Source organism: Anguilla anguilla, chromosome 16 (assembly GCF_013347855.1).
Source record: "Anguilla anguilla isolate fAngAng1 chromosome 16, fAngAng1.pri, whole genome shotgun sequence".
Taxonomy (NCBI): Eukaryota; Metazoa; Chordata; class Actinopteri; order Anguilliformes; family Anguillidae; genus Anguilla; species Anguilla anguilla.
In genome coordinates, this window is record NC_049216.1 from 8,580,742 (window position 1) to 8,594,105 (window position 13,364).

At 46.0% G+C, this 13,364-nt stretch overlaps 1 protein-coding gene and 2 non-coding genes across 3 annotated transcripts in view; 1 reads left to right on the forward strand and 2 right to left on the reverse strand.

Annotated features, from left to right (window-relative positions):
• Positions 1-590: 590 nt before the first annotated feature.
• On the forward strand, positions 591-663 carry trnak-uuu. The gene has a single exon. It is a non-coding gene; the product is annotated as a tRNA-Lys (tRNA).
• A 1,500-nt stretch (positions 664-2,163) lies between these two features.
• Positions 2,164-2,246, reverse strand: trnal-cag. The gene has a single exon. It is a non-coding gene; the product is annotated as a tRNA-Leu (tRNA).
• Positions 2,247-3,247: 1,001 nt separating this feature from the next.
• LOC118214975 (guanine nucleotide-binding protein G(o) subunit alpha-like) overlaps positions 3,248-13,364 on the reverse strand; it is a 30,872-nt gene continuing 20,755 nt past the window's right edge. Inside the window, exons 5-9 of the mRNA XM_035395291.1 lie at positions 10,167-10,327; positions 9,274-9,402; positions 8,857-8,986; positions 7,623-7,776; positions 3,248-5,532 (exon numbers count right to left, since the gene is read on the reverse strand). Of these exons, the coding sequence (XP_035251182.1) occupies positions 5,345-5,532; positions 7,623-7,776; positions 8,857-8,986; positions 9,274-9,402; positions 10,167-10,327 (762 nt within the window). The 3' untranslated portion in view covers positions 3,248-5,344. The remainder of the gene's footprint in view (positions 5,533-7,622; positions 7,777-8,856; positions 8,987-9,273; positions 9,403-10,166; positions 10,328-13,364) is intronic.

A 13,364-nucleotide genomic window follows, 5' to 3' on the forward strand; every position in this document is an offset into this window, starting at 1 on the left:
TGTAAAGCGCTATATAAATGCAGTCCATTTACCATTTTGTTTTGTATAAAGTGTATAAAGGTGTATATATGTATAAAGGTTTGTATAATAGTTGGGGACACTTTTGTAAATAAAACACCCCACTTGGGTTGCGCAAGTTTGAGTCTCATCTCCAAAGTCCACTGTTAAATCCGCCAACCAACCATCTTTGTAACAAGCCCTATGACTCAAATGAATGAAACAGGAAGAAAGGGTGGAAGCCATTGTGTTTTAAGTCTTGGGCCTGAAGTCACAGTGGAGAAATGACTGGTTCCTTTCAGAGCCTGCTGTTCCTTCATAAACTGCAATTTTTTCATATAAGAAGAGTACAGCAGGAAATGAAGAGCTGAACCCGATGTGATTTGAACATGCAACCTTCTGATGTGGAGTCAGACACGCTACCATTGCGGTAGGGGGTCAAAAGGAATGGCCACCTTCTGTGAATTGACTACATTAGCATATTATTATGAATGAGCAACTCCCCAATGGCAAATATCAGTGATTATGAATGTGTTATTCATCGCCCAGTATAGATCAGACTCCAGATCCCATGAATTTTACTTTCAGAAAGAGCCCGGATAGCTCAGTCGGTAGAGCATCAGACTTTTAATCTGAGGGTCCAGGGTTCAAGTCCCTGTTCGGGCGAAATAATTTACAGTGCTTGATCCAAAATAACACTGTGTTCTGACCACATACTGTGGTTCTAACTCACGATGCACTAGTTTCAAATCAGCAATACAATGAAAATGTACTGATTGTGAATATTTCTGTGTCCCAATGTGGAACCCTCTCCAGAATCAATGGGTTCATTTAAATAGCTTGTTCTTACTCCTTGCATCCCGATATGGATCCCTGTCCATTTTTTATGGGGCCATTCCAACTGCTTATTTTCACTCTTTGCATCTCTTCCTTATATCTTTTCCTTGCCCCTTTGTACTACCCACCAGTGGATGCAGGGAGATATGCAAGGATGAGATACGAGAATAGTGGAATCGAGACAGGATCGATTAAACTAGTGGAATATCCTTGCTCAGACGAGTGTTAGTTAGATGCCACGTCAATTACAGGTGTGGAAAATGTGAGATGTACGCTGTGTAAAAGCTGGACATTTACAATTATAATAATCTTGTTCAAGCACCTGCTTTGTACTCTTATCCTAGAACAAAATGTACCAATAATGTGTCAGCTAACAAAATGTCCAGTTCTGCCTTTGTGTACATGTCTGATCCGTTCTAATAGATCAGAACACCCCTGTTTGCGCTTCAACATCTATAGCAAGTCTATCCCAAACCTACAGGACATTTTATTTTCTTACAGTGTTTGCTAGGTAATTTGATTAGCTATAAACGACAGCAAATGGCCACTGTTCAATCCAGACAGCTAGCTACAAAGGACCATTCAAAGAAATTAAATGCATAAAACAGCTCAATTAATAAACTAATATAAAAAAGGCTATTCGTGTTGTGGCTAATGTAAATTAAGAACAGTTCCTCAGATTACATCGTCTACTGTAATTTAAACCGGTGGGCGTTAGTTGGCTACTTTGTTTTAAGCTGACAGATATTAACTAAGGTAACTAGCTAGCTAAACTTTGTTAAAATTAATATTTCTTTACAGTTGGTAACGTTACCGTACTTATCCGTAGCTAGCCAGCAAGCTGGAAAGGTAAATTCGCTTGTGGTAACTTTTTCCCAGTTATCATACAGGGAATTTTGCGGTTATCTTTGCCTTCCGACGCAGGGAAATAAAACCGAATAGTGTCTTATTTTTGGTAAATTCTTGGTAGCAATACGCACACACTGATTGGCTATCTCCTTCAATTATTGGTAACGAACGTGAATTTGATTGGATTTCACGACCAATAATTCCAGAGAGTCCGACTTCCTTGTCATAGCCTCCTCGATTAGAATTCCACTTCTTACGTTCTTTTTTGATAGTTCTGATTCGTTTTGTAAGTACACAATTAAACACGCTTTGAACAGACTCGAAAACAAGTAACACTTAGTTAAAATAGCCTGTATTCCAGAAATCAGTGTTCACCAACCCTTTTCCTGCAGATTTACTGTCCTCTAGGTTTTCACCTATCCCAAATTCATCGAAATGTTGTTTTCGTTAAAACAACAGAAATCATAGAAAAAGGTCAGTTGTCAGAAGTGGGATTCGAACCCACGCCTCCAGAGGAGACTGCGACCTGAACGCAGCGCCTTAGACCGCTCGGCCATCCTGACTACTACAAATAGTTAGTTTCATGGCTTCTACTCAATAAAGCACAGACATGGTTTATGAATAAGGGGCGATTTACGATAAAGATCTGTCTGTTTGTGTGTCTCTCATTTAACAGTGAAAGACATTGAACTGTTGGTATGATGCATTTAGGGACCGGTATCGTGAGCAGACAGTGAGCTGTGTCATTTACTCTCCACATATGCTACGTTAATAGTTAGCTAGACGTAATGAGTTGCAACCAAGATATTCTCTAGATATCGTCTAACGTAACATGTTTGACCAAACTACACTGTACAAAATAAAGAGCATATTTTCTATATATAAAGTATATATAAAACAATTCATAATACCATCTTACTCTGTGTTAGAATTTATAGATCCATTTATTAGTGCAGAGCATGACAGTGCCGTTCATTGTGTACCCACTCTGACCTCTAGTGGCAAAAAAAGACAACAAATTGGTTGTTCTATTTCGGCCCATCTCTTACAATAGGCATCTCAAACTCAGATCATGGGGGCCCTTGTATCTGCTGGTTGCGTACCTGCGCCTAAGTGCTTTATTTAAGTCACTGATTGGCTAAATTGGCTGCTGATTGAAAGAAGATTGTGCTGAAAACCAGCGGGTACTGTGGCCATCCAGGACTGAAGTTTTAGATGCCTGCCTAACAAAGAGTATCGCCTACCGGTAGCTACAGGTAGCTGACAATGTTGTGCCTCTGATTGGCAGATTGTTTGGTGAGCCATCTGCGAGGCTGTTTGTGCTTGCCTCCAACTTTAATGTCTCTGCGGTTGTTTTAGAGCTGTCTTTGTGCGCATGCAATATCGGTCCTGTAGTAGAAGTGAACACGGCACTTCCAGGCAAAAATCAGAAGGGTCCCATGGAAGCGGTGGCTTTTAATTTGACAACAACATTGGAAACCCACACAAGGAGGAGGGGCCTGGAGCTCAGATTTGTTTACCGTTAGAACAGGGGAGCAGGTAAGAACAAGACCCCGACAGAGGATGTCATTATGTACAAGATTCTTTATTCAGAGCCGGAGAGGTCTCTCGGACAGTGAGTGAGAGCTGTGCTTTTCTATGTACCTGCCAGGTGTGTGCCAGTTCAAGTTACAAAACTAACTAAGAGAAAGCTCGTTAACCTGTGCAGCCGTTGAGCGCAAAACGCGTGAACCTGTACAGCTCACGTGGCGCAAAATTAAGCTGTACAGGCACGCAGCGCGAAACCCGCTAACCTGTTCAGACACAAGGCGCACAATAGCGTTAACCTGTGCAACCGCACAGCTCAAAGTGCGTGAACTGTAACCCTGTACAGCCGCACATCGCCAAGTGTGTCAACCTGTCAGGCTACGCGATGCACAACAGCGTGAACCCATACAGCTGTGCAGCCCGCAGCGTGTTAACTTGTACAGACGCGCGGTGTAGTGTGTTAACTTGTACAGACGCGCGGAGTAAAGTGTGTTTACCTGTGTCCGGACGCGCGGTGCAAAGCAGCACGTTTACTTGCGCAGCCGCACGACGTTCAGGTCCGTCCCAAATCCCAAATATTTCAGGTCCTGACACACTCCAATATGACTATTCTTTCCACGTCACATTTCCCAGTAAGTACAGACTTGGGTCAGGGAGACAGATAAAGCAACAGGGCCAACTGAGACACGCACAGGAGGAGATAAAATCATCTTCAGCTACAATGCACAGAATGCACAGAAGACCGACCCTTACAGCATTATTATTACTATAATAATAATAACAATAACAATAATGATGTCTGTCTCCCCTGCCAGTGTCTTTTCTCTTTTTTTATTAGCTTTTATTAATTTTTCTTTTTTTTTTTTCCTTTTTTTTGGTGGATTTTGAGTTTTTGGAGCACTATTTTGCTTATACTTGTTTTTAAAAAAAGCAGGCGAATCATGCTATGTGTGGAACAGGATCAATAGGAGATGTACACAACTAAAAACAGGAAGTAAAGAAGTGAAAGATTATGATGGGAGGTGTGTGTCTATGTGTGTATGTGTGTGTTTGTTTGCGCGTGCGTATATGTATGTGAACATGTGAGCGAGACCGAGAGAGTGTGTATCAGCGTGTGTGCGTGTGTGGGTGTATTTGTGTGAAAATGTGAGTGACCGAGTGGGTGTGTGCATCAACATGTACATGTATGAGTGTGTGTGCATGTATGAGTGTATTTGTGACAGAGCGTGTGTGTGTGTGTGTATGTGTGTTACATCTATCATGGACATGAAGCTGGTGTGTACTTACATCAGTAAGTAATGACCTTTACCAATGACAATAAAAAATTACAAGTCATTACATGATAATATTTAAACAGATCTTCAGTAACCTAGTGATTCTAGTGCTATTCCCATACATGCCATTTCCAGGCTGGCACAGATAGGACACTTTTCTGAAATTTCATTGGCTAATAGGCCTCATAACAGTACAGAGCGCTAAGGCCTGCCCTCGAAGGGGCATGGCCAATAGCAAGACCTGCCTCAGAGACAGGGTGGCACCTGGGAGACCCCTTTTGGCTGATCCACAAGAGAACACAAAGCATGCTAGGAAATGCAGATCTGAGCGTCACCAGGAGATGAGCCGAACAAATTTGGAAATCTGCACTTATTATCCCGGCTAATTACCATCCTCTTTCTCAACCAAAACGTGTCCAGGTCAACATATCCACATATTCATATTCATATAATAAATTACATACAATTAACAGTTAAACATTTAAAAATTTAAATGAAGACACATTTCTTTATGTAAAACAAAAATGTGCTGTTTTTTTTTTTTTTTTTTTTGTAAAGACACAGTGAGAAGAGGGTGACAAACAGACCAACCAAAAAAAAAAAATGCTAAAAGGGTTTCTATAAGAAATCCGCTGTTGGCAGCTCTTAGAGACAAACTTAAAAAATTGAATAAAATATACTTATATATACACACATACACACAGACATACCTGCACATACACACACACACGCACACACGCATATACGTACACACACACGTGTGTGTGCATGTATATGTACCTGTTAAGAACCCTCATTCTTGTTAACCAACTTGCACTTCAGTACCAAAATGACGGCCATAGAGTAAGAGCAAGTGTTCATTAGTACAGGCCACACCCCCGCAGGTTGTTGGCGATGATGATGTCGGTCACGGCGTCAAACACCACCTGGATGTTGCCCGTGTCCGTGGCGCAGGTCAAGTGACAGTAGATTTCTTTGTTGGGGGAGCGGTTTTTGCTCTCAAACTGTGATTGGATGTAAGCTGCTGCGTCATCATAGGTGTTGGGGCCTGGGCGAGGCAAAGGTACAGGAGGATGAGAGAACAGAAAAACAATATGAGAGAGAGAGAGAGAGAGAGTACTGCTGAAGCTCAGCTAAACTACTTCTGTACTGTTAATGTTACTGTTTTTATTGTTGTTGCCAGAAGGTTAAACATATGTACATTTGATTAGCTGTAGCAGTATGTACATTAGATATGTATCATGCCAATAAAGGACAAGGGAAAGAGGGAGAGTAGGAGCAAAAATATGAAAGAGATACAGATCTGTGGTCATACAAATTTACGTGTGTATTTTCTGCCATAGTCCGACATGTCGGGTCAATTGTAGCGTGCATAGCTGGAGTTTAATGTTTCAGTTCCGCTACCCAAACTCAATGTTAGGATTGCACAGAAACTAACTACCACTGACTGCAGCATGCTTTGCTGGAGTTTAAACCTCTGTTTTAAACCACTAGACAGCTGCATTACAACTGGAACAGCTATGCAAATCTGTGAAATAAGGATCGGCTCTTCCAGTTGTAATACAGTTCTGTGGTCTTTCGGGTTTAAACCTCAGCGAAGCACACTGCTGTTGACCCGTTGTATTTAGTTGCTTCTCCAGTCAGTGTTCATGTTGCTCTTTTTAGCCAACCACGTGGGCATTGCGTTAAAATTGTTGCTGTGTGCATATTTTATAACAGGTATTGTGTCTCTGAGTGGTGGTACTGTAGTTACCATTGTTTATCTGCATATTGTGGTACAGGCGTTGCTGTTGTCTCTGTGTGTGTTGTGGTACAGGCATTGCTGTTGTCTCTGTGTGTTGTGGTACAGGTGTTGCTGTTGTCTCTGTGTGTTGTGGTACAGGCATTGCTGTTGTCTCTGTGTGTGTTGTGGTACAGGCGTTGCTGTTGTCTCTGTGTGTGTTGTGGCACAGGTGTTGCTGTTGTCTCGGTGTGTGTTGTGGTACAGGCGTTGCTGTTGTCTCTGTGTGTTGTGGTACAGGCGTTGCTGTTGTCTCTGTGTGTTGTGGTACAGGCGTTGCTGTTGTCTCTGTGTGTTGTGGTACAGGCGTTGCTGTTGTCTCTGTGTGTTGTGGTACAGGCATTGCTGTTGTCTCGGTGTGTGTTGTGGTACAGGCGTTGCTGTTGTCACTGTGTGTGTTGTGGTACAGGTGTTGCTGTTGTCTCTGTGTGTGTTGTGGTACAGGCATCGCTGTTGTCTATCTGTGTGTTGTGGTACAGGCGTTGCTGTTGTCACTGTGCGTGTTGTGGTACAGGCGTTGCTGTTCTCTGTGTGTGTGTTGTGGTACAGGCGTTGCTGTTGTCTCTGTGTGTGTTGTGGTACAGGCGTTGCTGTTGTCTCTGTGTGTTGTGGTACAGGTGTTGCTGTTGTCTCTGTGTGTTGTGGTACAGGCATTGCTGTTGTCTCTGTGTGTGTTGTGGTACAGGCGTTGCTGTTGTCTCTGTGTGTGTTGTGGCACAGGTGTTGCTGTTGTCTCGGTGTGTGTTGTGGTACAGGCGTTGCTGTTGTCTCTGTGTGTTGTGGTACAGGCGTTGCTGTTGTCTCTGTGTGTTGTGGTACAGGCGTTGCTGTTGTCTCGGTGTGTGTTGTGGTACAGGCGTTGCTGTTGTCTCGGTGTGTGTTGTGGTACAGGCGTTGCTGTTGTCTCTGTGTGTTGTGGTACAGGCGTTGCTGTTGTCTCTGTGTGTTGTGGTACAGGCATTGCTGTTGTCTCGGTGTGTGTTGTGGTACAGGCGTTGCTGTTGTCACTGTGTGTGTTGTGGTACAGGTGTTGCTGTTGTCTCTGTGTGTGTTGTGGTACAGGCATCGCTGTTGTCTATCTGTGTGTTGTGGTACAGGCGTTGCTGTTGTCACTGTGCGTGTTGTGGTACAGGCGTTGCTGTTCTCTCTGTGTGTGTTGTGGTACAGGCGTTGCTGTTGTCTCTGTGTGTGTTGTGGTACAGGCGTTGCTGTTGTCTCTGTGTGTGTTGTGGTACAGGCGTTGCTGTTGTCTCTATGTGTTGTGGTACCGGTGTTGTCACTGTGTGTACCTGCATTCACCTGTACTTACAGCACCCTGTCTGAGTGTTAACGGTTGCTGGGAGTAACGATGCTCTTACCTGTGTACTCAGGGAAACAGATGTTCAGTGCGGACTTTTTAATCTTTTCAGCAAACAGATCTTTCTTATTTAGGAAGAGGATGATGGAGGTGTCGATGAAGAATTTGTTGTTACAGATGGAATCGAAGAGCATGAGAGACTCGTGCATGCGATTCTGTGGAGGGGAAAAAAGAAGCAGGAGAGGAAAGAGGGAAGATGAAGAGGAGGAGACAGAGAGCGAGAGACAGACAGACAGACAGAGCGGAAAGATTAGCCTCAGGAAACAAAAAGCGGGAAGCGGGAACAGAGCACCGGCACGGCCAGGCGTCAGGCGTTTCCGGCAGGAACCGCTCGCGGGCGGAGCCACCGAGCTCAACCACTCAAAATGTCTCTCGCTCCACGGTGAAGACTTTGATTGCGCCGGCTAGCGCCTCGCTGGACGCGGCGTTAGCCCGGCTCACCCGGCGTTAGCCCGGCTCACCCGGCGGTCCCACAGCGTTAAAGAGCGGGGGCCAGCTTTCGTTAGCGTCGCTTCTGTTTGATGCGGGTTACCGCTGCAGGCAGTGCTAAGGCGTGGCTACGATGGCTCGAGCCCTTTCTGAGAGGGGCTGCAGGAGAGGGCCGCTCTGGGACTGAGGACACGCGAGAGGAAAGCCGGCCGGTGCTTTCAGGGCTCTGCGTTTCGGGGGGGAAATGCCTGCCCTGAGATGAGAGAGCAGGGGTGCATCCCGAAGGTCTGGGATCGAACCCTGACCGCGGCGGTGCTATTTTTAGCCCAGCAGATCTGCTCCACAGGGCTTCGCCCAGGGAGGGGGGAGTTCAGTCAGCAGGAACCCATCCCCCCCCCCCCCCCCAACTGGTGGATCATAAGACCCACTCTTCTATAGGAGTCTGCATGCTTGTCTCAGCACTGCTTGTGCTTACTTTTGTATTCAACACAGCAGAATATGTGGTTCTTGAGATTAAGACCAGAGACTCTTGTCCCCAAACAAAAACTGTGTTTGTTTGCGTTGTGTGTGTGTGTGTGTGTGTGTGTGTGTGTGTGTGTGTGCATGCATGCATGCGTGTGTGTGTGTGTTTGCGTTGTGTGTATGTGTGTGTGTGTGTGTGTGTGTATGCATGCATGCATGCGTGTGTGTTTGCGTTGTGTGTGTGTGTGTGTGTGTATGCATGCATGCATGCATGTGTGTTTGTGTTGTGTGTGTGTGTGTGTGTGTATGTGTGTGTGTGTGTGTATGCGTGGGTCTGTACTCACTGTGGTCTCGTCTTCGTGCAGGACTTGGTCATACCCACTCAAGGCCACGCAGAAGATGATGGCCGTCACATCCTCAAAGCAGTGGATCCACTTCTTCCTCTCTGACCTTTGACCTCCCACATCAAACAGCCTGGCAGGTAAGCAAGCCAACACTGTCTTACAGCACCATACACCTTCACACGCCACTGTCATGTCATACGCTACACTGTGCGCTCTTGCAATAGTGCTACACTCTCATACAACACTGCACAATCTAACACTGCACTATACTGTCATACAGTTCTACACACTCACGTAACAAGATTTTACACACTGACACAACACCAGCACATTGATTGATATAAGCGCAGTGTGTACAACACAATATACCGAGTACCCCAGAATGCATCAGTGGCTTGTGTGGACAGAGTGGTTCACCTGAAATGTAAATTCTTGAAAGTGAAGTGCGTTTCTACGATTCCTGTGGTCTTGACTCGGGTCCTGAGAATGTCCTGCTCTGTAGGCTGGTAATCTGCCGCTCCAATGCGATCCAGGCTGTCAAGGTAACTGCAAAAAGAGAGCGAAATGAACAGACCCCGCCCCATGGAGCACCACTGTAATAAGCCCCGCCCCATGGAGCCCCACTGTAATAAGCCCCGCCCCATGGAGCCCCACAGTATTAAACCCCACCCCATGGAGCCCCACTGTAATAAGCCCCGCCCCATGGAGCCCCGCTGTAATAAGCCCCGCCCCATGGAGCCCCACTGTAATAAGCCCCGCCCCATGGAGCCCCACTGTAATAAGCACCGCCCCATGGAGCCCCACTGTAATAAACCCCGCCCCATGGAGCCCCACTGTAATAAGCCCCACCCCATGGAGCCCCACTGTAATAAGCCCCGCCCCATGGAGCCCCACTGTAATAAGCCCCGCCCCATGGAGCCCCACTGTAATAAGCCCCGCCCCATGGAGCCCCACTGTAAAAAGCCCCACCCCATGGAGCCCCACAGTAATAAGCCCCGCCCCATGGAGCCCCACTGTAATAAGCCCCGCCCCATGGAGCCCCACTGTAATAAGCCCCGCCCCATGGAGCCCCACAGTAATAAGCCCCGCCCCATGGAGCCCCACTGTAATAAGCCCCGCCCCATGGAGCCCCACTGTAATAAGCCCCGCCCCGTGGAGCCCCACTGTAATAAGCCCCGCCCCATGGAGCCCCACTGTAATAAGCCCCGCCCCATGGAGCCCCACTGTAAAAAGCCCCACCCCACTGTACTGTGCTATATAGTTGACATTCCATGGCCATTCCTGGCATGACAGGTAGGGGGCGCACTCACTATTGGGCGGAGTCGTTGAGCTGGTATTCACGCGCGCGGCTGAAGCACTCCTGCATGCCGGAGTCGGACCAGAGGCGAATCATGGCGCCGAGGAGCTCGGGGGAGTAGGGCTCCGTGTCCTCCATGCGGCTCACCACGTCGCACACCATCTTAGCGTCTGCCTGCGGCGGGGAGAGCTGAGGTCAGGGGCATTCTGGGATAGCTGAGGTCAGGGGCATTCTGGGAGAGCTGGGGTCAGGGGCATTCTGGGAGAGCTGAGGTCAGGGGCATTCTGGGAGAGCTGAGGTCAGGGGCATTCTGGGAGTCATGATTAAACCAACACAGATTACATCACACCCCAAACCCTTCAGCATCTCCTACACTGTGTCGCTGGGTGAAGTTAGAACATATTGCAACAGATAGCACAAGAAACTACAGACTCACTGTGTGCATTTACCTTTTTTCAAAATGTTGCCTTCAGTCATGGTGAAAAAAATGTAAATATTGATATTATTTCATACCAGCAAAGATATAACGAGAAGTGCAGCAGGGGAGTCCAGTCTTATCCAAAAAGGGCCAATGTGGTTGCAGGTTTTTCCCCCCCCGCTCAGCAGGAGGACACATGATTCTACTTATAAAGGTATTGATGTGCTTCAGAGGAGAGGAATGCTTTGTCAGAGATAGAAATGATGCCCAAAGAATTGTGCTGTAATGGAAATGAGATTTTTCCTTAAGGTACCAGCAGGGGGAGCAGTTTGTCTGTGTAAGCTCTCCTGTCCTCTTATCCCCTCTGACTACACCAGGAGCCAAAGGCCTTCACTGTACCTCACTTTAGTTCTGACTTGCAGCTGCCATTTCTACTGCTGCTTCACAGAGAGCAGGAAGCAACAAGGGATGAGAATGGACTTTTTTTTTCTTACAACGGTGATGTCACTTCCTTCTGATAAGAAAGCAATCCATCAGAATGGTTCCCGTACACCCAGACCAATCAGAATCATTCACTCGCGCGAACCCAAGATAAATCAGAACCTTCATTTACACCCAAGACGAATCAGAATGCTTCACATACTGTCAAGACCAATCAGAATACTGTACTTACATCCAGACCAATCCGAATGCCTTACTTACACCCAGACTAATTAGAGTGCTTTCACTTCCATCACTTCCATTTAGACCAATCAGAATGCTTCACATCTTTCATGATCTGATGCAGGTAGTGAACAGGCAAAAGGGAGCTGATCAGATACGGGTGTGCGGGTAGTGAGGAGGTTAAGACCGCTATTTATTTTTCAGAGGTGTGTGTTAGTGCCCTCTGCTGGAGCAGTGTTGTAATGACATATGCCCCTCCGCAAACAGCAAGCACGCATAAGGACGTGAAGCGGCATGTATACTGCAACATGCTATGCTAGCGCATTTCATCATAGACGGCAACAGCGACAACTTCATATAAGCAAATGAAGGATTGAATCGTTCAGCAACTACAACATTACAAGGCCCCATGTCACCAGTAAACAATCTATATGCAGGTTTTCATTACTTTTTAAAACATCTTGTATTACGAGCAAACGGTCAGATTTGTGTACCAAATACAACAACCAGGATGACGTTATCCATCCTTGGCTGGCCAGTCTCTTGGGACTTGCCAAAACAATCGTGCCTATGGAGTTTTTACTCAACGTGCTTGACATTGGTTGCAGGTTGTCTTAGATAGGCTACCGATGACAGACTTTCTGTCACAGAAAGAGTTTCGGGAATTGTAAGTGCCGTTTTTAAATCTCGGATAAGTCTTATTTTTAAATTGACAGATCACTACAGACAGCCAGTCGGTGGCATGAGAACGGTCCAACTGAGGAAATTTTGTCCTCAATGTTAAAAATGTTAAAAAGGAGACATTATGGAAGACGGTGTTTTAAACGATCTATAAACACAAAATGAGACATTTTAATTATTTACATTCACTTGTGTTCAGCACATATATGTAAACCCAGAAAGTCATACTTTGAACCCAGACATAAATGGTACACAGTTTGCTTATATTTAGCTTTCGCCACTCTGTTTAATAGGTAGGAGTGTACTACCGAAAGTGAGTGAGCTGAGCGAGTGTTTGTGCTTAAGCCCCTGCAGAGAGGGCGTGTGCGTGTGTGTGTGTGTGTGTTTATGTGTGTGTGCGTGGCCTGCAGTGATGTGTGTGTTTTTGTGCACCCTGTAGTGTGTGTGTCTGTGTGTGTGTTTTTGTGCACCCTGTAGTGTGTGTGTCTGTGTGTGTGTGTTTATGTGTGTGTGTGTAGCCTGCAGTGATGTGTGTGTTTTTGTGCACCCTGTAGTGTGTGTGTGTGTGTGCGCCCTGCAGTGAATGTGTGTGTGTGTGTGTGTGTGTGAGAGTGAGTGAGTGTGTGTACGCGCCCTGCAGTGATGCTGCTACTGCTATTTCCTGCCCTGCTGAATTATAGATCAGAGAATTCCCCACCCATTATACCCAGAGTAGCGTGTATGTGAGTGTTAGTATACATGTTACCTTATGATAATCTGCATACGTGTGTGTTAGCGTGTTAGCTACGCTTACACTTATATGAGGGACAGGAAATGGAACAGGACATGGCAGGAAGTAATTAAAAAAATCTCTCATTTTATACTTGTTTTTGTCTTTTCTTTTCAAGTGAGAGAAAGAGAGAGAAAGCAAGCCAAAGACAAGGGAGAGAAAGAAAGAAATAGAGAAAGCAAGTGAGAGAGAGAAAGACATGGGGAAAGAGAGGTATAGAGCAAGTGAGAGAGAAAGAAATAGAGAGTAAGAGATTGAGAGAGAGCGAGAGAGAGAGAAAGAAATAGAGAGTAAGAGACTGACAGAGAGAGAGAGGTAGAGAGAGAGAGAAAGAGAGAAACAGAGAGCAAGAGATAGAGGGAGCAAGTGAGAAATAGAGTGTGAGAGAGAGAGAGTGTAAGAGATAGAGATTGAGAGAGAGATAGACAGAGTGTAAGAGATAGAGTGTGAGAGAGATAGAGAGATAGAGGGTAAGAGATAGAGAGAGAGATAGAGAGAGAGTGTAAGAGATAGAGATAGAGAGAGAGTGTAAGAGATAGAGATAGAGAGAGAGAGCGAGAGAGAGAGAGCGCAGGTGAACATCCCTTCAGAGCGGAGTCTGGAGAGCAGAAGCGCGGGGCTGGGTGGGATCGGGGGGCATGGAGATGAAAAGGCCAGTGGAGATGAAAAGAGAGGCTCAC